The sequence below is a fragment of the Leptodactylus fuscus genome, chromosome 1 (assembly GCF_031893055.1).
Source record: "Leptodactylus fuscus isolate aLepFus1 chromosome 1, aLepFus1.hap2, whole genome shotgun sequence".
Lineage (NCBI taxonomy): Eukaryota > Metazoa > Chordata > Amphibia > Anura > Leptodactylidae > Leptodactylus > Leptodactylus fuscus.
In genome coordinates, this window is record NC_134265.1 from 251186338 (window position 1) to 251209624 (window position 23287).

The 23287-nt window shown below is 42.4% G+C and overlaps 1 protein-coding gene across 1 annotated transcript; it reads right to left on the minus strand.

Annotated features, from left to right (window-relative positions):
• Positions 1-247: 247 nt before the first annotated feature.
• On the minus strand, positions 248-22900 carry EIF4E (eukaryotic translation initiation factor 4E). Its single transcript, XM_075285958.1, has 7 exons — positions 22770-22900; positions 9651-9742; positions 6325-6420; positions 5595-5658; positions 4920-5033; positions 2832-2971; positions 248-1387 (listed from the first exon to the last, which is right to left on the minus strand). Exons 1-7 carry the CDS (start codon positions 22785-22787, stop codon positions 1273-1275), a joined length of 639 nt encoding a protein of 212 aa, XP_075142059.1. The 5' UTR covers positions 22788-22900; the 3' UTR covers positions 248-1272.
• Positions 22901-23287: the final 387 nt, after the last annotated feature.

Below are 23287 nucleotides of genomic sequence, written 5' to 3' on the forward strand. Positions count from 1 at the left end.
GCAGTAGGTACCAGACTGGAGAGGGGGGGGACCATTTTCTAAACTGCTTGATATACCATTATCGCCATATTTACAGACACTACGCGTTAGGTTTCTATCAGTGTGTATGAAATACTAGATGTAACACTGTTGCCATTTTGCAGGGAGTGATTCCTCTTTTGAAAAGAAAAAAAAAAAAAAAAAGACAAATCTAGTTGTCTAAAAGACAATTCACTGTACATGTTTATTTACAGTTTTGTACACTGTCTTAATATGAATGGTGACTGCTTTGCTACTTGAGCCATTTTTTTTTTTTGTTTATAACCAAAGCAAAATATAGTCTAATACAATGTGTTAAAATACGCCATAGGATACAAAAATTAAAAAATAAAACAAAAGGCATACTATTTCTAGTCAGGAATGTCATTATGATGTACATTAAAAAAAAACCACAATTATGTTTAAGAAATCACAGAAACAGGTCACTGATTCTACTGAAATGCATAAACTTGCAGCAAAGCTTCGCAATGGCATACAAAATAAAAAATTAAATTAAAGAAGGTTTCTAAACGCACAAAATAACACTTTTATTCAACCAATTTGCTTTTTTTTCCCCCCGGATCCATCACCAATGTTACATGAACTAAAATAAAAAAAAGAAAAGAAAAGAAAAAAAAAAAAAAGAATTCATAATATCACTAATGTTATCAAGGAGGGAACAAATAAATTAAACCTAGCAGCCAACATCAGCACAAAATACAGCCAAAACAATGCTGTTAAAAAGAGAAAAAAAAAAAAAGAAAGAAAAATAAAACAAACCATGAATCGCTAGATAAGTTTGAATGCATTTTAATCCTCCGCCTTGCAAATCAGCAAACTATTGTTAACTGCATACAATGCAAATGTAAAGATTCATTTTCCTGTGGGAGTTGCAAGTGCACACTCTGGATAAATATTTCTGTAATAGTAAAGAGGCAAAAATAAGTACTATTACAGACAATCTGGGCAACCTATGAGATAACTGGGAGGAAGGGCATTTGCGCGTTGAAATGTTTTGATTGGATAACTTATTTTTCCAAATATAAAAAAAAAAAAAAGAAAAAAAGAAAAAATGAGGGAATTTGAACATAGCACAAGACAAAAGGCGATGACTTTTCACAATTCTTAGCAATATTGAGGTGGAAATCAAATTTTAATGCAGTCCACTCTGCTTTTGTAGAGGCTTTGGTACAGCTCCCAAGTCACGATTGCTTGACGCAGTCTCCTATGAAAGAATACTCAGAAGGCGTCTTCTTAAACAACAAATCTATTCTTAGTGGTGGAGCCGCTCTTGGTAGCAGTGTCTGCATGGGACTGGTATCCAATCACTACTTTTGGGGGAAGTCCTAACCTTTCCTTGTAAACTCTCCTAGAGAAAAAAAAATAAAAAAAGAGAAAGTTAGCATGTGCCATACACTACAGTGTCATGTCTAAATTCTAATAACTTATTGCTTGTGGGCAAGGTGTCAGACCCCACCGATCTAAGGGCTAGTTCACATGTGATCTGCCCGTGCGGGTTTTGACAGCAAGAGAGCCGCGTCCCTCTCTGGTCAAAATCCGCCTGCCGCAACCATCGCGGCTTTCCCCTCTGCTGTCGGCTCAAATGAATGAGCCGACATAGGAGGGTGCTGCCGGGGGCGGAAGCAGCGCGGCTTCCGCCTGAAGAAAGGGCATGTCGCTTCTTTTCTCCGCTAGTAGCAGCCTGCCGCTAGCGGAAAAAAGAAGCCTGGCGGTCTGCATAGACCACCATTGTAAAGGGGAGGTTTTTTGACGCGAAATCCGCTGTCAAAAACCTCCCCTGTGCTCACGTGTGAACGAGCCCTAAGGCCCAGAAAAACCTTTTTAAGGCTGGGGCCCCATGGGTGAGAAATGCAGTGATTTGCCCACGGCAGAAATGCTGCAAAGGAGTTCTCACAAATTACAATCATCTCCTATGTACAGGATAGATAAATGCCTGACAGCTGGAGGCCCCAATCACTGGAATAGGTCTTCTTTGATGCAGAAGTCAAGAATGCACCATGTCACTACATACAGAGTCTATGGGGCAGATGGAAGTGGACAACTGGTCCTAGAGGGGTTGCTTTTCTTAGCCTAAGGATAGTCCAAAAAATAAAATAAGCCATAAATATCTTATTGGTGGATCAGCTGTCTGGGGTTGCTTCCAATTCACTATACTATAGTGAACAGAGTTGGAAGAAGATCGTTCTGCGACATGAAAGTGGCCAGGTGCCTGTACTGTAGCTCAGTTCTGATTGACATTAATAGAAAAAAATAATTCTGAAAACCCCTTTAAGAACGAATAAGGTTATATGTTTTTCCAGTAACTGGACCTTAACAGCAGGAAATCAGTATCTGATTAGCAGCCCCACCAACAAGTTGTTTTCGCAACGTGGGGCTTTAGCCTAAGGCTTAAAATACACAACCCCCCCAAAAAAAAATGCATTACTTTTTACACAGCGTTTATTAACCCTAGATGAAAAACGCCAGCTTTTACGTAGGGATAATTGACATGCTGTGATTTTCAAAAACACTTGTATTTTTAAAAACAGGTATTCTGCTGAAGATTGCAGAAAAACAATGTGTGGATGGGATTAGTCAGAGTTCGATCCACTTTGCAGATACTGTATTTGCAATGTGGCACCACAGCGTAACCGTTGTAATTTTACAATAAATTTATGTAACAGTAAATTGGTAGTCTCAACTAAAATCTATAGTGTACTTAGGTGTGTTCCCAACGCACAAAAATAATCAAAAGGGCACTTAATGCATTTTTTAAAACACACAAAAAAACGTATGAATATATTGTCACTTACCCTATATGTGTAACAGCTTCCCTGTTTTCACATTCAGTAGTCCAGATTGCTATTTTATCACCTTTTGCTCTAACATTTACAACAGCTCCACATACATCATCACTGTAGTCATCAAAGGACTCTCCAATAAGGCACATGAGCTAAAGAAAAGAAGAAAACATTTTTAGATTTTTTGCCCGGAAAATCACTTTAATGCACCACAATTATAACCCCAAAACAGGGTAGTAAGTAGGTGGGACAACCCCTTTAATGGTGTTGATTTCACATCACAAGGATCCTATCTATACTGCTTGTTAATGTGAATGTAAGACTTTTCCTAAATACATTGCTTCAGCAAAACTGCTTTGTTTGTCCAATATCTTTATTCTTTTTTTTTTTTGACACATCCCTTGACTTATCTGGTCATAAGTCAAGTGATGTATCTGCTGCTCTGAGGGGGGAGGGGCTAAGTGCACGGGAGCGAGCCGGGGGGGGGGGGGGGGGGGGGGGGGCAGGTAGTTTACCCTTTGGGGGGAAGGCACCGCCAATACAGACTGTGCTGGCATCTACCTCTCCATTACAGCGGATGCTGGGGAGTGTAGACGCTGGCACAGATGCCTGCAACACCGCTATGCTCCTGCCCTGCATGAAGCCAGCAGCGGCAGGAGTGATGCTGCTATTCCAGAGGGAGGTGGGGGTAAGGGGGGGCGCGGAGGAGCGGAATAACAGGAGCTCCCGCCGCTGCTGGCTTCATGCAAGGCAGGAGCATAGCGATGTTGCAGGCATCTGTGCCAGCGTCTACACTCCTCGGCACCCGCCTCTCTATTACAGCTAGACTGGTCTCACCATCTATGAGCGTTCACGCAGGGCCAGCGGCATCTCGCTGCTGGCTTTGCATATATAACCCCGCCCACCAATGACACAACAAAGCAGGAAGAAAGAAGATTTTACAGCAACAAAGACTGGTGAGTATGTGACGTGGGAATACCCCTTTAAGACTATTTTTCCTAATTACATCCTGGAAAACAGATTTGCATATTCCCCATAATCCCCCAGTGGAACAAAAATGGCTTGTAAGTCTCCACACGCTTGCAAAGGTGTCCACTCCCTAAGGATTATTATTATACCCTGACACTGATCTATAGTCTCTCACCCTGCCAAACTAACATCTCTACGCTGTGCTGATGAGATCCAATAGATCGAAAAAGTGCTGTCCACAGCTGGGAATCTGTTCCTTTTGGAATAGAAATACTAGTTTGGCAATAATCACTGCATCATGTTATTAGGCTTATTGAACAAGTCATGCATGATAAGGGGGCTAACAGGTCCTAACATGCAGCAAACAGAGGCACTGTTTTCCTAATTACATCCTGGAAAACAGATTTGCATATTCACAATAAAGACTGACACTGTTCTACTTGAGCCACTACTAAGAGGCACGGTTCTTTATTTTGTCCTTGGCAAACTATTTTAAAAAACAAAACAAAACTCGCACACTGCTAAAAAATCATGTTGGTAGGTTAAGTAGGACCTGGGTAGGTCTTCAAACCAGGCCTGTTCTTCTACCATTGTTATGTTCTAGGAGGATAGTATCAGTAAGAGCCACAAGACTTCTTTAGCTTTACTTTCTTAGTCCTCCATTGTGTGCAAAAAGCAACAGATTACAAGTCTTTTCATTCAAATATTGTAATAAAACTATTTCAGTTGGAAGCTTGTAAAGTTCGTAGGAAAAAACAAAACTCAGTTCACAGCAAAATCCCAAGTAAAGGTTTACTATTTGGGTCTTATAGCTGGTGTGCTATGAAACTGCAGCTACAATTCTATTTAATGTCAGGCATTAAAGAAGGTTATAGAAAAAGTAACAAATGGTAATGTCAGTGTCATACTCGGCTCCCAAGGAGAAGTCTTTGTGAAATGACCCCTCAACTGTTATCAATGGTAGCTATCAGAAGGTCAGTAAAGTAGGAACCTTTAGCAAAATTATGCATGATTATTCCAAGGCAGTTTTTGCCTCCGTAGATCAACAGGACATCATACCACTATGGATAACTTGATAAATGAAGGTCTTTTTCAATTAAAAAGCACCTTAGGAGTAATCCACAAACCTACCGTTTCTAACCAAAAGCGATCTAAGTCATTTCTTCTTTGCTGCTTATTCAGGGTAATTAGCCATCTTCCTCCACGCTTATTCTTTTCATCCTCCCACATGGGTTCAATCCCATCCTGTATTGGGTGGGGGCAAATACACTTTTTAGGTTTATGTGATGCATTCTCTTAATACACATGGCAAGGACTGAATCATGACTAGATTACTACATCAATGCTATCACTGGATTTACAGAAATGGGCTGCAAACAGAATTAAAAGAATGACATTCACGTAGTTTCATGAATACCTGCAAAAAATTTTTTTAAAAAATTCTCTTGTAGTTTGTGCTCCATGCTAGTCTTTACTTGGATGCAGCAATGATATCCCTGTCTACGCAAATGAGTCAATCATTGATCTCAGTGGACTTGTGCTGTATACTGAGGAGGCCAGTGATTGGCTGCAGAAGTCATGTGAGTAGATCACTGGGAATCAATCCTGCACTCCAGGAAACAAAGACCAGTGGGTAGTACAGACACTGGAACAGTAAGGGATTTATTCAAAAGAATATCAATCTTATTACTTTATACCATTCTAATTCCAATTTCCTGCCCTTGGAAGATTTTTGCCAAAACTTAAACTCTTAACATATCAGGCTATCGAATCATAATTCAATAACAATGACAGTGTTATACGTACCTTGAAGAGTGAGTAGTCACAACCCGACATTAAGTTACTAGACAACTGGATGTGATTGTAAAGCCTGGGGGGGGGGGGGGGGGGGAAAGAAAAAAAAAAAAATATGAATTAGTAATTTTGCAGTCAGGACTTCAATAACAAATAACAGAATCGCTAACAACCTGTCTACAATCGGACACAACTGTGATAGACTATTTTCCACTGGACTCTTGAAAATTCACTTCCATTGGCATTGGTTTTTTAGGAGATGTATTAAAACAGATTTGCCAAATGGATCAAAAAAAAAAAAAAAGTGATATGAGTTTACCCTGACATGCTCAGTATTTTAAGAGAGTGTGGAAAGATGAACGGCAAGATGCTAACTGCGCAGTGAAAGTAATACAAAGAGGTAGAAAGTGTGAGTTGTGCCATTTCACTAAACATCTCTTTGTATTTTATCCTGGACCTAGGGCACTGTAGTACTTTCAGAAATAAAGTCAGCTATAACTGAACATATTAGCAGAGAAGAATCGGAACATTATTGCCTATACACAAGTGCACTCCACCCATACTATCAAAAGTGTAAAAAGAAAAGAAAAAAAAAAGAAAAAAAGCTTTGACTCACTCATCTAAGATTGAGGTTTTCGACCAGCAGAGTTAGAGGCACTTGATATACGAAATCCTACGAGTGCTAAGCAAAACTGAGCCCTGCCTTGAGTAAAAAAAATAAAAAAATAAAAACCATACTTACGCCCAAAAATCTTCAACTGTGTCAAATTTTGAAATTAAGCGAAGATTGGCCTGCCAGGTTTTGCTTTTGTCATTTTTGAAGAACCACAGGGCCCATCTGTAATGTCAAATACAAAAAGAACAAAGTTAGTATGAGCAGAGCAGGGGTGTGTGTGTGTGTGTGTGTGTGTGTGTGTGTGTGTGTGTGTGTGTGTGTGTGTGTGTGTGTGTGTGTGTGTGTGTGTGTGTGTGTGTTCCTGTCCCCCCCCCCCCCCCCCCAAAAAAAAAAGAAGCTTTTTTTGGTTGCAGATTTTGTTGCGGTTTTCTGAGCCAAAGACAGGAATGGATTGAGTGAAAAGGAGTAGTATAAGAGCTACCTACTTCTTTTCCATCCCTTTTTTAGCCATTCTTGGATTTGGCTCAAAAAAACGCAACAACAACAAAAAAAAAAAAGCTACGCTTCCGCAACATAGTGCCTCAGCCTAAGGGTTGTTTCAAACAACATCTACAACTCATGTAGACAACTCAATTCCCATAGTTATTTATTGTTGAAATCAAGGATTTGTATTTATATCATAGGTTTTACACAATTAAAGATCTGCACAAGCAGACATGATTAAAAACTACACAAATGAGGGACACACCTGGGATTTTCCCTAATACATCAAAAAGTAATCCCAAAAGGTCCTAATGAATGACATGATTATGTATAATTGGATATTTGTGTGTAAAATCATCACCCTAATCAATGTTAATGAAATACATCAGCAAATGACTGGCTAATAGACCGTATGACCATAAACCGTTCTATGCATGTAAATACAATATAAAAAATGGTGTACGATTTCAATATAAGATTATTTTTAGTCAGTCAGTAACCAATTCCAAGTCACCACAGCCGTGCAGTTGAGTGGAGCTGGGAAAAAGTTACCCAACTACGTTTAAAATAAAATGACTATATCATGCGAGTGATATGGTATAATTCGATTCGTAGTTATTTGCATATTTACCTTCTTAAGAATTTTTTTTGCAAATTAGAGAAGTTTTGCAGATTCCGCCTAACCATGGCATGCAATTTAATAGTAGCAGCGTGGCAGTCTTACCACAAACCTGTATGTTACAAGTAAATGGTGCTATGGAGCTAGCAGACAAGACTATTAAGTGCTTATACAGAAACAGAACTGCAGGCCATGGATACCTCCCATGGGCTATAAAGATAAGCACTGCAAACATGAAGCAAATGGATCTGATGAACAGGTTCTCACAAATACTGGCCTTAGCAAGACAACACTTTACAAATAAGGTCAGGTTAAGTGTTTAAATACAAGAAATCCCAAAGTATATATACCTAGATAAAAAAAATAGTAATATAACTGCTATTGCTTGCATCAAATGACAGAGGGATTTACTGTATCAACACTTAAACAGGCCTAGGCTGCAAACTGCAATCTTGTAACCAAGGTCGGCACCCATAGATTTATTTCACATTTGCAGAAACATTTCATGGGTAGGCTAAAGATTTCTCTAGATAAGACAAATCAGGAATGAATACTGTCAAAGCAAACAATTCCACCACAACCAACCTGAAACCAAATCCAAATATGAGCACCACTTTCCCTGGAGGTTACCTGTATGCAGAAACTGGCGACCACAAAATAGTTGGTCATCTGCCAGAAGCCTTTATTAATATACTGGTGAGAACCTAGGCTACACATGTTGGGCAACCATTTCTTCAAACACACTAAACCTTTCCTGACATCAGCCATACTATTATTGGCACATGACTGTTCATTAAACATGGCCGCTCCTGAGCAGATGCCATAGCTGCTGGGTCTAATCTGTATAACAAAGCAAACAAAGTCGCAACGCCTGTGGTTAGAGTGAAATCATCATATTCTAGAGAAAGCTAGTTTTCATCCATACATTTTAGAGACTGTATGGATGTTGTGACCTCAATTCAAAACTGAGATTCAGGAACTCTGATTATCTTCTGTTGCAGTGTTCACCATACAGAATAAATACGGTTATATTTTATTAGCTTGGGGATTTTGGACACAAGAACCAAATCAAGAGATCCATTTATATTTGTAAAATGAATGAGAGTGAATTAGTTTTTTTTTTGTTTTTTTTTAAATAAGTTCTTTTTTCAAAACTTTATATTTCACTTCTCTAAGGTTTTGAACATATGTTCATTAGATCACCTACACCATTACCTGTAATACTATAGTTCATAGTCTGTGCTAAAACTGCTATGTTCCTACTGAGTCTTGCATTATACACACTTTGTATTGGTAGGCTTAGGAGATTTTAAAAGGCTCCTGGCTGTTATAGCAACCAAACTGCTCTTGTTACTGCAAGGGGAGGACTTCAGTCATGGGATAGAGCCCCTTCCCTTAAAATAACCTTTGAAATGCCCTTGACCATGGCATAATAAAGGTTAAACATCCATGAGCTGTATCTTATTGCAGACACTGCTAGAGGATCTCATGTGCAAAACAGCAGGCACCAGTCAGCTATGTTGCCTATTGGCTGCTGAGCAGGTGCCAAGTTTAAAGGGATCCTATCAGTCAGACACAATTTTTTCTAGGTACCACGTCGGAATAGCCTTAAGAAAGGCTATTCATCTCCTACCTTTCGTCGTCTTCTTCGCGCCACCATTCGCCTACTATTCCGGTTTTTCTCGCAATGCAAATGAGCTCTTGCAGCACTGGGGGTGGGCCTCAGCACTCAAACAGAACTGGGGGCATCCCCAATGCTGTGAGAGAACTCTCTCCAGCGCCACCTCCATCTTCGTCAACAGCGTCCTCTTCATCCTCTTCTTCCGGCGGTGGCTTGTAACTTCTAGGACTCGGGCAGAGCAGACGGTGCATGCCCAAAGGCCACAAGAAAATGGCCGCTTGAACAGTACTGGAAGCGGCCATTTTCTCGTGGCCTGTGGGCATGCATAGTCTGCTCTGCCCAAGGCCTAGAAATTACAAGCCACCGCCGGAAGAAGAGGATGCTGCTGACGAAGATGGAGGTGGCGTTGGAGAGAGTTCTCTCGCAGCATTGGGGACGCCCCCAGTGCTGCAAGAGAGCTCATTTGTATACCGAGAAAAAACAGGATTGCAGGCGAACAGCAGTGCAGAGAAGATAACGAAAGGTAGGAGACGAATAGCCTTTCTTAAGGCTATTCTGATGTGGTAAGCAGAAAAAATACTGTCTTACTGATAGGATCCCTTTAGAGATTATACACTGGCCATACATGTAAGGTTAACATGTACAGAACCTGGCCTTTAAATCTGCACCATTTTTTATGCAGATGTACAAGGTATAATAAATGTGGCCTTAATGTGATTTATAACATACCTGTTCTGTAGTGGATGCTTAATGTAGTGCTCAGGGTTTACAATCTCCTGACCAGTTTCTGTTTTTTCTTCTTCTTGAGTATTGAGAGTTTCCTAAAACAAAGAAAAAAAAATATATATATATTTTTTTTATCCATGACCTTTTCACCAATGTCAGTAGACAACAATTACTATGTATAAAGTAGCATCACAGAAATATATGGCTCACTGTACAAACGTGCACGGTGTGTGTAAAGATGATTTAAGTTGCCATATTCTGACACGTGTAAGTTTGTGTTTCAGTGCATGGAGCTGTATAAAGTGTCTGCACGTTTCGGCATGTGTAAAACGGCCTTCTTCCGGGGGTGGAAAAAGGCCGTTTTACACGTGCCGAAACGCGCGTCGGGTTGGGACTCCCACAGTTACGGATCTTAGCAGACCACCTTGGAGATGAGTAAGATGCATTCCCCTCTTCTATAGATACACTATCAGATATCAGTTATAGGTCCATGGTTGGTTTACACCTTACTCTCTTTTTACATAAACAAGCACGGCTCTAGTATATTTTGGCACATTTCTTTTATATGCTGCCACGTTTTGTGTACTGAGATGTGTGTCTTTGCTCCTGAGTAAAACCTACACTTTGTAGGCTGGAACACATTGTATGGCCAGACCTGGGCTGTACATACACATATAGTTATATTCCCTCTGAGCAACTAGCAACTTTGAAATGCTTTTTGTTTACATCAGCTGTGCTATGATCTGACAGTGCTGGCTTCTGTTTCTGTGGGTTGTCTTTTTGTTTGAATTGTAGTGTTCTATGTGTAAAAAATATTTCATACTCTATTAATTTTAATTGAGTTTCAAGAATAAAGAATAGTACTTTACATTTTTTGTGTATGTTGAATATTTCAGCCTTTTTGGGTCTTGAACCCTTCTTTGTTTGTATTTCTGCATATAGGTTGAAATATGCCCCTTAGTATCGGGTAGAGTTGTGAGAGTTAAATATGTTTACTTGATATATATGTTTTTTTACTCTCCTTTGCCATGCTTCCTTTGTTCCTATATGGCCACAAGCATGAGCAGTCGGCCCTGCCCGAGGCCCGACTGCGCATGCCTAGAAGACAGTGGCAGAAGACGACGTAAGGAGAGCCTGTTCCAGACGAAGATAGAGGCGACGCTGTAGATTTCTCTCATAGTGTTGGGGATGCCACCCGTGCTGTTTGAGCGCTGGGGACCGCCCCCAGTGCCGCAAGAGAACTCATTTGCATACAGAAGAAAACCAGGATTTCTATCAAACAGTGGCGCAGAGAAGACATCTAAAGGTAGGAGAAGAATAGCCTTTCTTCCAGTGAGAACAGGAAGTTCTCAGTGAGCACTCCTCTCTTTGCTGTGTATGAGAGCAGGGAGATCAGAGAGTCAGCAGCCTGTGCTGTACACACAGGAGAAAGTGTGCTCGCTAAGACTACCAAGGGTGCACTAATTAGCATATGAATGGGAGGCTAATTAGCATTTGAATAAAAATAAGCTCATTCAAAAACTACTGAGGCGATTTAGATACAAATGACTTTTCCCAATGATAGAGCCCCTTTAAAGAGGACCTTTCATGTCCCCAGGCACACGTGGTCACATGATCTGCCAGAAACACAGGCTGTCAGAGCTGCTGGGTCCGGCACTTATGAACAGGAGGCTGTATTCCACCTGCAACTGGGGCTAAATGCATCAGCAGTATGAATCTGCATTAATATTATGATTTCTAAAAAAAAAAAAGTATTGTAACACTTCACAGTGACCTGTTCAAGAAGCTGCATTGGGTGGGCTTTGACTGATAAGGATATTGAAACAGGGAGATTGGTAAACCCCTTTAAGATTATAAAATTTCTCATTTTCACCTGTACTGTTCATTTATGAACATTTTTTATAACTGTAGGTACAACGGCAGCCAATCACAGGCCTCAGTGGTCAACACTTCACAAATGGTATGTCACAGCAGTCATGTACGATAAGACCTATGATTGGCTGCTGCAGCAGTGCCCTTACACAACCTGGAAGTCACATTGTACACTTCTCTACAGGATGGCTCTGTATGAAACAGCACAGTCTATTGCACAGCATTTCACATAGCACAAAACAACAACACTCCCCAACGCCCGATGGAGGCTAAAAAGATTCCTGACACCTGTTGGTACAATGGGAGCCTAAGGGTACAACACTGGGTTAATTCAGGGTACACGCAGCTGTTAGATCCCATGTACATTATACTTGGCAGGGGAATGCTGCAGAGACCCATAGAGTTCCAGCAACACTCTACAATGCTATTGCAGCTTAGGTTGGTGTGACCTGGCATGTGCACAGTCACACATTAGAAAGTTAGGCCCCAATTGAAGCCTTTTTTTTTTTTAAACAATGCAGAGGGTGCTCTAACAGCACAGAAGCAAAAACCTACACAAGGCCGTAGGTTACAATACCATAAAAATGATCTGCTTGGCAGCATGTAAATTGCAGACATTCCCATTTCCACACAATGCTTTTACCTACAGCACTTCTGAAAACTCTAGAATGAACTCAATTCCATCAGCTGCTAATAGTCGTAACACAGGAACATGACTGAATCAACTAAAAATAAAGAGGAACACATCCATAGCAAAGCCAGTCAGCCACCAAGAGTAAGGGCTCATTCACATCTGCGCCCGTACTCTGTTCTGCAGGTTTCAGTTTCCTGCACAAAACAGAGACAGGAGACGGAACCCTGCCGGCATGTTTCAATCCCATTCATTTGAATGGGCTTGAAAAGTCTCCAGCCGTGTGCGCCGATCAGCGTGTTATGCTCTTCGCGGCGAAACCGTTTTTTTAAACTGGACAGCGTCGGACATGCAGTACTCTGTTTCCGGTTTACAAAAAAAAACAAAAAAAAAAAACTGTTTCGCCGTGGAGCACATAAAACGCTCACCAGCACTCATGGCTGGACTCGGCATGACAGGTTTCCGTCTTCTGCATGCAGAAGACGGAAACCTGAAAACGGAGTTCAGGCGCTGATGTGAACCCAGCGTTAGGCCGACCATACACTTTGGATTTTGGACGGCTGTAGGATTTATGATGGGAACGTTTATATAATTCCATAGTCAACACTGAAAACTCAACAGCTCCATCAGAAAGCCAACTGCTTGCAGTTTGTGGGCTGAAATGGCAAATAAGCCCTGTCAGATGGTTTTATTTTATGCCAGAAGTAAATCAGGATATAGTCCCCACATCACTATTCATTCTAGCACTACTGGAGTGTGGACACTGGCACAATATCATGAAAGATAATTTCTGTGACAGCCACTGGTTACTGAATAACTGCCCACGCCTAAGCAGGCCAAAAATACTGCAACTAAAACAACAACTCTATACTTGAAAGTTGTCCAAATTCTGACACACAAGCATTGGGAGTTTTCCAGTGACCACACCAAAGTATAGTGTGAATTCATACTTAGAACCTCCCTAAAATAGTGGACAAGAGTACTGCAAGAAGGACTATCTTACGAAGAGCCTCACTGATCTGATACCGATGCTCTATCCTGTGGCAGACAACCCTATTAAAACCACACTATTGAAAGTTCTTAAAGAGGACCTTTCATCAGATTGGGCACAGGCAGTTCTATATACTGCTGGAAAGCTGACAGTGCGCTGAATTCAGCGCACTGTCGGCTTTCCCGATCTGTAACCCGGGTAAAGCGCTATTGGTCCCGGTACCGTAGGGCTTTACAGTCAGAAGGGTGTTCCTTACAGTCTGTCAGGAACGTCCTTCTGCACAGCAGTGCCTATCGCGCTGTACTGTGGAGCGGGGAGGAACACCCCCTCCCTCTGCTCACACAGCTTGTCCATAGATGAGTATTATCAGGAGTGGGGGGGGTGTTCCTCCCCGCTCCCCAGTACAGCGCGATAGGCACTGCTGGGCAGAGGGATGTCCCTGGCTAACTGTCAGAAATGCCCTCCTGACTGTAAAGCGCTACGATACCGATAGCTCTTTACCCAGGGTACAGATCGGGAAAGCAGACAGTGGGCTGAATTCAGCGCACTGTCAGCTTTCCAGCAGTATATAGAACTGCCTGTGCCTAATCTGATGAAAGGTCCTCTTTAAATAACCATCAAGAAGGACAGGAAATGGAACGACATAGCAACTCAAACTGGGTTCACATCTGTGTTGTTTATAATGGTAATTATTCATTTTTGGTAATGCAAGTAATTTATAAAGTAGGCGGGAGCAGGGAGTTTAGTTTAACGTGTAAATGTTATATTAACCCAGACAACCCCTTTAACCAAGTATTGGCTGTTGCACTAGTAGAAAGTAAATAAAGACCAGAAAGGCAACTGGAGACTCATCTCCGATTCCCAGACACATACAGACAAGTATACCGGGCTAGATTTATGAAGACTGGTAAACTCTCAGATGATGCGCCTCATCTTACAATATTCAGTTTTTTGGAATAGGTTTTTGAGGACCGATGGCCTTTTTGGGAATGTGTTGAAAGTAGTGTATAGCACAATTTTGTTGCACAAAAAATGCACCTTGTATTATGCCTTATATACCAGAAAACTAATGAACAAGGCACAATATAAAAAATTTGGAACACCTATTCAATTTGCTTTGTTATTGGAACAGAAGAATGGATTAAACAATAAAGATGGTTCCGTCTAATGAGAGCCACGGACCTCAAGGAACTATAAGCCACCGACTATAATTCAGCAAGCCCAGTATTCATCGTTTTCTTTGTAACTTGCCAGAATTTTTTAAAAAAGGTCATGCTTGCAAGACTTGTCCACAATTTTAGATGGAATCTGTGCTGAACCTTCTAAGGCTGAAGCTGTGTAAGTGGCCACAAGAAAATGGCCACTTAACACCAGGCGGGCATGCGCAGTCGGCTCTGCCCGAGGCCAGACATCAGAGCCAACTTGCGCATGTGTAGAAGTTTCACTCCAGCGCTGGAAGACGACGCGTGAAGAGGCCGTTCCAGAAGATGGAGGCGTCGCTGGAGAGTTCTCTCACAGCACTGGGGATGCCCCCAGTGCTGTGAGAGAACTCATTTCCATACTGAAGAAAACCGGAATTTCTACTGAACGGCGGCGCAGAGAAGACATCTAAAGGTAGGAGAAGAATAGCCTTTCTTAAGTCAATTCCTACGTGTTTGTAAAAAAAAAAAAAAATTTTCATTTTAATGATAGGATTCCTTTAATTTTTTTTTATTTTGCTTACTTGTACAGCACCACCATATTCCACAGGTCTTTGCAGACATTGTCAATCACTGTTCCGTATAGCGCTCACAATCTACACTCCTTATCAGTATGTCTTTGGATTGTGGGAGGAAATCCACGCAAACACGGGCAGAACATACAAATTCCTTGCAGATATTGTCCGTGGCAGGATTTGAACCCAGGACTCCTGCACTGCAAGGCTGCAGTGCTAACCACTGGGCCACCATGCTGCCATATACCTTTAAAGTACATTGCACAGGTAGTACACATTAACCACAAGACTTCTGTGCTAGTGAGAATACGGACCGGGAAAAATTACTGTATTTTTCGGACTATAAGATGCACCTTTTTTTCCCCTCCAAATTTGGGAGGAAAATGTGGGCACGTCTTATAGTCCGAATGTGGACTATAAGGGGGGCTGAGGAGCAGAATTGTAGCATCGCCATGCTCCTGCAGGAGTGTGGCGATGCTGCAGGCCCTGGCAGCTAAAACCCTCCCTGGATGTTGGGTCTGTAAAGCTAATGGTGGCCGCTCTACTTCAGAGTGGTTGCCATAGCAACCGGAGCTAATGCCCACAATCAGAGTCTTCTCTGATCGTGGGCATTAGTACTTAACATCCCCCCAAAGTTTAAAGATCTCCCCCCGTGGCCGGTCCCCACCAACCCCATACCTGTAAAGTTCCAGGACGGCTCCTGCGCAGCGAGGTCGCAGGAGCCGACCTGTTACAATGACAGCCGGGAGACTACTGAAGGCTCCCAGGCCTGTCATAGCAATATTGCTATTGACTATTGTTTATGACCAGCCGCAATAGTAATGTATAGAATCTCCCAAAGACAGCAATACACTTGTATTGCCGTCTATGGGACTTGTAATCAAATGATTTCAGGTTCAGTTCCCCATAGGGGCTAATAAAATAGTAAAAAAAAGTAGAAAGTTACTCTGGAACATATACACATTAGGTATCTCTGTATCCGAAAATACCCGGACTAATATTTTTCCTGTACGGCAAACGTCAAAATCAAAAGTGCCAAACCGCCTTTTTCCCCCCACTGTTTCACCTCTGATTTAAATAAAAGGTGATCTAAGCAATAGACGTTTCCCAAAATGGTATAACTAAAAAGTACATCTGACCCCGCAAAAAACGCTCTATGCGTCCCAGTACAGCTGCAGGGTCACCTGTCAATGTGGCCTTGCAGCAGTTGCAAAACTACAACTCCGATTTATTATATTTGACCATTTTTTTGCCCCTATTTTCCTCCTCTAAAACCTAGGTGCGTCTTATGTCCGAAAAATACGGTCCCTAGATAGTATGCTAAAGATATAGCTATAAAGCAATTCCACGCAAAAAATATATGCATACATTTATTACTGAATACCATTGTCAAAATTGAAATCATGAGGCATTTTTTCGCATGATTTTGTAGTAAACAAAAAATAAATAAATTATACTGATTGAACATATACCATCATACGCATTATAGTCTAGAAACATTTGGAGTATGTATACGTCAGGAGACTATCTTGCAGCTTGTAAATGAGTGAAACGCACTCCTTTTTTACAGTATTTCCCATTGATTCAACAGTACAAGTGGTCTAAGCAGAGAAGCAGAAATGCCTTGGGCGCCAGGCAATTTGTGTTAACACGAGTTTTCTAAGCAAAAAAAAAAAAAAAATTTATTAAGACTGATAATTCCTATGCCAGTCTTAATAAATTCCTAGACTGGTGTGCAAATCAGAATGGTTATGATGCAAGTCAGGGAATAGCATAGATTTCCTATGCAACTCATAACAAGTTTTCTGGCTTGAGTTAGGGCTAGTTCACACTGAGTTTTTTGCATGCGGATTCTGCCTCAAAATCCACCTGCAAAAATGTCTCCCATTGACTTCAATGGGAGCCGCTCACTTTTCCCCCTCCCCCCCACTAGCTAGTAGCGGAAAAAAGAAGCGAGATGCCCTATCTTTCCGGGGACTCCTTGGCATTTTCAGCAGTGGCTCAAGACATGCTCCTGTTTAGGCCCATTCATTCAGACCTAATCAGGAGTGGGATGCTGCGATAGAATGCTGATGCTGCATCGTCATCCCATTGCAGCTAGCCGCACAGAATGTTCACAAGGCAGAAAAGGTTTCCGTGACCTTTCCCTCCGTGTGAACATACCCTAATAATGAATTTGCAGGGCCACCTATACCCACACACACAAAGTAGTGGGCAAGGCACAGACTTTAGAGAGCTATGCGCCACACATATAGGCCAGACAACATACAGATGTAGCAGAGTTAACCTGAGGTTCTGCAATTAAACTCCTGCAGTGTCATATGTTGCTACAGAAAAACCCATTAGAAAAACATTGTTCAATGTCATTATTTTTGTTGTCTTCTGTGAGAAGATATCACGCTACAGTAGTTTAAAGAGGACGGTATTCAGCCCACTGTCGGCTTTCCGGGTATGTGCTGGTGCTGCAGATATCTTTGCCGGTAATTTCAGCAACGGTATCTCCCCAGTGTCAGATGTGGGACTTACAGCCGAGCTGTTGCAGTTTTTTCAGCCAAAGGCAGAAATTGAGTGAAAAAATAATGGGGATCTACAAGTAAGGACTTCTACTACTTTCTGCTGGATGCAAACAAGTGAAGTAAAAACTGCTACAAAAAGACTCTGCAACACCAGTCTAAGTGGGAAAAACTACTAGTAAAGAAATTACTTTTATCAGCTGATCAAATGACTCATGGAAAAAAGGGGGCGCTCTGTCCTATCTGCAGTGGAAAATTCAGAAGGTGGTCACACGTAGATTAGATCCACTGAAGGAAGCTAACCACAAGTGCACACACAGCAGTACAGAATAGAAGCCCATCACTTAACAGCTTCCATGCTAGAGACTATACGTTTTTTTGAGTGTGCACATGCCCTATTGTGAAATACTGGTATTCGCTAAAAACTCAACTCAGGGCCCCACGTGGCGTACACGCCAAGGCATTTTACAGTCATTGCAAAGTGTATGAAATGCTAGTGAACCCCATGCACGCACTGCAGAAAGTTATGTGCAGCGAAACACTGCGATTTCCAAAAACATTGGTGCTTTGGAAGTCGCAGCATGTCAATTATACCTAAGGAAATGCTGTCAGGTACCGTATAGGTATAATGGAAGAAGAAAGACTCTGAAACCTTGTGAAAAGCACTGCTAGAAAAACTGCAATACATTGCCACCGCAGTTTTTCCTGTGGCTCGCTACCTGGGGCCTTAGCCTAAAATGGGTATTTCCCATCTCCAGCATTCTATTTGAAATGAATGGAGCATTGCTTCCGCAGCCCAAAACTTCCCATTCTATGATCTGTATGGATCTAAGCAATCATATCCCCACCAATCTGCAAGTTATTATTCTATGGATAGATAGGTGGAGAATTTGTTAAGACAGGAATACACCATCAGGTCAGGGCCTCATGTCGCAGTTGAAATTTTTTTAAGCGGTGTTTTGCTGTATAGTCACAACCCTTCCCCGACATTACCTGTAGTACTACAGCAGATGTTGGCTTTTTAAATATGGCAGCTGCCAAGTCTCTACTGTAATATACAGTGGAGACCACCTATGGGGTCTAAAAAGTACAGGTAAAAAAATTATATATTTTTTTTATTTTTTCAAATAACCCCCCTTTTCCTAGAACAAAAAAATAAAGTGAACATGTACACATTAGGTATCTGCATGTAACCCCCCCCCCCCCAAAAAAAACCAGACATTCCCTAAATGGCTTAAATAAAGAGTACATTTAGACCTGCCAAAGAGAGATTAAAATTTTTTAAGTGGCTCTATCATTGGGAAAAGACATTTTTAACTAAGCACATCCTTGCATTGCCTTTAGAAAGGCTATTCCACATGTACCTTTTGTATGTAAATTGCCTCAGTGGTTTTTGAATTATCCTGTTTTTATTCATATGCTAATGAGCTTCCAGCCAGCACAGGAAGTTCTCAGCAGCACACCTCTCTCCTATTTGTGTGTGCAAACAGGAAGCTGTCAGCAGCAGCCTGTGCTGTACAGACACATAGGAAAGAATAGGCAGAGGGTGCAGGATTAGACTTCCAGGGTGCAGCAAGAGGCTAATTAGCGTATGAACAACAACGGCTCATTCAGAAACTACTGATACAATTTACATACAAAAGGTAGGCGTGGAATAGCCATTCTAAAGGCTATGCAAGGATGTGATTGGTTAAAAATGACTTTTCCTGATGATAGAGCCCCTTTAAGTTTGATATCCCCAGAATCATATATACATAATGATGGCTTCACTAGTGTCAGAACACAAACAGCCTGGACCTGTTAAAAAAAACAAAACAAAAAAAAAAACAAAAAAAAACACACAAACTATGTAATATAGAACTTATTTTAGGCCAGTACCCCACATGGCGTAAACGCCGCAATTTGCCTGTGGTGGAAACAATTGCGGCGTTTTATAGTTAGAGCAAAGTGGGTGGGATTCTAGCGAATCCGATGCCCACTTTATGATAAAAACCGCACTGCGGACACGCAGAGATTAACAAAATCGGCGCAGTTTTGGAAATAGCAGCATGTCAATTATACCTACAGAAATACTATCGGTTTCCCTATAGGTATAATTAAAACAGAAAGGCGGCAAAGGAAACCTCTGCCAACTTTCCATCAAAGGTGCAGCATGAAGAAACGCGATGTGTTGCCGCCGTAGTTTTTCCCACAGTGTTTTTTTTTTTTGCTGCGGTATACCACATGGGGCCTTAGCCTTAGGAACATTTCATTTAGGAATGGTGCTACATAATGATGTTGAAAAAAAAAAAAAATTTGTCTTGTTAAAAATTACAGTAACCCCTTCAATTACAATCACCTACATGTACGTGATTGGGTATGAAGGGTTGTATGGAGAGAGCTCAGGAGCTGAGCGCTCTCCATACCTGGCAGGTGACAGGTGTATAATACAGCCAGCACCCACCGCTAGTAGCTTTCTAGCAGTATATAAAACCATATGAAAGGTCCTCTCTAAGGCTACTGAACTAGGTTGTGGAACTTTTTTTTTTTTTTTTAGTTGCAGATTTTACTGCAGTTTTTTGAGCCAAAGCCAAGAATGGCCACAAAAGTAATAGGATATATAATAAGTTATAATATTTCTACCTTCTGCTCATCCACTACTGGTTTGGCTCACACAGAAAATGCAGAATTCAACGCACTGTCTGCTTTCTAGGGGTAAATAAAACCGCATGTGCAAGAGGACATGAAAGGTCCTCTTTAAAACTAATAATTGAATCTAGTGGGCAGTTCCTTCAGTGATAGACAGCCTCCCGTCTATGACACTGCATAAGGGCTGGGCAATTATGATCTAATTCAAAATCACGATTAATTAGCCATTTTAGCTAGATTACAATTAATGGCAATTATTTAGACCACTCCCTTTCACAGTATGACTACGTGTTGGGCAAACTTCAGAGTATAATAAGCAGGGGTGGTCAGTCTTACCTCTCCGGAGCGCCAGTGTGATTCCCTGCTGTATTCGGCGTTTCAGACCGACAGGGACTGCTAAGGCTTGTGATTGGGCCTCAGTGTCTTATGGCATCATGACACCACATTGCCCCTGATGACAGGCAGAAGACAGCAGGGAATCCCATTACAGCCCAGCAAAGGCGAGTAACACTTTTTTATGCTTGTCCACCTCCCCTGGGCCTCCGCTTATAATACTGTGGGGTCAGAATAGACTAGCAGATTACACAGCATTTTCATGGTGAGAGGTTCCCTTTAATGCTTTATTGAAGAAACCATTGTCTGTTTTAAACTGGTAGTCTCATTGAATACAAACCTTTTCAGAATGTGATGCCCACTATACAGACTCTAGATACGTTCACAAAAATCCATGTGAAAGCTGCATGAAATTTCAGTGACTCTGTTGTGCCACTATATAGACCAATGCTGTCTGCTTTCCTTGAACCCTGCCCCCCACCAGCAATAGTGCTCATAAAATCTAGGAATCAGGGTCTGGTATGTATATTAGTAGGTGTGCTCATATTAGGCAACAAGTACATAACCCGTTTAACAACTTGATGCCAGATATACTCACCTGATCCTGTGCAGGTCTTCAGTGAAGCCAGGGAAGTACACTGCAGCTTAACTGCTGTACTATTCCAACTTCAATGAACAACTGCACTGGGGTTACAGGGCAGGAGTATGGGGGGGCTTGTTTCCATTGTGGCCTTAAAGAGCATGGGGCTATTTGGGACATAAAGTCAGCATAAATACATGCGGCAATACATCCCCCAACAAAACCTGTTCTATAGAATCATGTTCTATTTAACAGGGCCTCAAACTATTTTTTTTTTTTTTTTACCTCACACTGATTATATACAAGATAGGTCATCGATATGTGTACTGTGGGGGTCTGACAACAGGACCCCCATACAGATCTGCTGGCGGATGGGAAGTGCTGCGCCAATTCATGTAAAAGCAGCGGGCAGTACATCCATCCACTGTAAATGGGTCACCCTTTTCCTTTAACCCTGATGTCATGACAATCACCCATGAATAGGAGGGTTGTCGGAATGTCTACACAAGCAGATGTATATATATATATATATATATATATATATATATATATATATATATATATATATATATATATATATATATATATATATATACACACGCTATTTTTTTTCTTGAAGACAGCTATCTTTTGCAAGTTATCTAGCTCACCTAAAAATAAATAAAATTCCCACCACTACTATGGATAGCTCAATAGTATAAAAAAAATCTGCAGCCAGAAAACCCCTTCTAGAGCAATATATGATAGTGACAAGTCTGCTATACTATGCCAACGGCACCTACAGATCAGGAGACTAATAACTAGCACCAGTGGACTCTGCATGGGGTAACAGATGGCTTGGCCGACCACCAGGGGGCTCAGGACATCAGTTCAAAGGATCAGTGAAGCTGAGGAAGGGAAAAAATAAAGGAATTGTGCAAGGCCCCGAGTTCCTGCTTTGAGTCAGTGGATGCAAACAATCTGCTTCATACCAGTAGTCAGAGGGCTGGCTACTATGGTATCAGTAGTTCACTGGCAGAAGTTAATGCCACATCCATATGTCTATGGACACTATGAATGTCACCGAGAAAACCATTGTTTTATAAACCCTTATTCACACAACGCAGATGCTTAGAGTGTAGGCAGAGAAAAGACGCAGAAGTTTTTCTTGACGATACAACAGTGTGTAATGTGCGACTAGGCCTCAGCCGGTACAAGGCAGGACACAGCACATGTCCCCCGGCTCTGGCCTCACGTCACGCCGAACTGGAGAAAGGAAAGAGAAAGGAACTGGCAGGATGTCAGGCACTGATGTAACGCGGCTCCTGCCCGGCTGCCATCCCCTATATGGCCAGGGAAGCCGGGGAACACCACGCTGCCGCCTGGGCGAGGAGGAGGAGGAAGTCAGTGAATGGGGAGGAGGAGGAGAGGAGCGCTCGCTGGCTCCGTATGGACTCTCCTCACCCTCCCGCCACGCGGCCCTCTACTCGCGCCCGCGTGACACGCGCACCCACCACGGCTAACAGTAGCGCGCACTAGCGCCCCCTTCCCCCATCACGACCCCTCCACCTCACAGCACAGTCACAGGTACCGCCCGACGGGCCACGGAACACGAGAGAACCGTCGCAGGCGCGGTCGTCTCGGCCTCATAGTGAAGGAGGTGCCGGCACAGCGCAGCAGCACAAGCCGCCTGCTACTCCGTAAAGAGACACGCTGCTCCGGGCTCCTCCTCTTCTAACACCGCCGTTCTTTCCTCACGGCGATCAGACACCACCGCGGGCGACACGTCTCGCACATCAGCGAGCCATCGGCACCGCCGGTCTGCCGCCGCCCTCACGCTGCCTTTTATCTGTAGATTTTTCTGGTCACAATTCCACTCACCGGTTCCACGGTCGCCATTTTAGATAGATGTGACTGCACAGCAGCCGCTGGCAGGGAAGAAGAGGAGACGTGAAAAAAAATATTCAAACCCGGTTGGTTTGGGGCGTGCCACGTGACGTCCGGCGGCTTCTGGGCTTGCGCCGCCCCGCCCCATTGCTACCTTCGAGTCTGCCGGGAATTGTAGTTCAGTCGCCTGTATAAGTGGCCGCGTCCTGTGAGAGAGTGGAAGTCGTGCGAGCTGGGTGACGTAGGAGGGGAGGGAGGTGTGCAGCCTGGTGAAGGGCACAGGGGTGGTGTCCTGGAAATAGCCAGAAAGCAGGCCAGCTGTTAATGTATGAGTTGTGGAGGAAGTCTCTGGCGTGTTATAGCGCTCTCTACGTCACAACGTGGTCGTGCAGCTTCATTCATTGTCTGGTACTAGACGTTCTCCTTCCTAGCACGCACGGATGAGTGTGTGAAGCGTGCTCTGAACATGGCCTCCCTGCCATTGGCCTTTAGTGTTACACTGTTAGGACTGA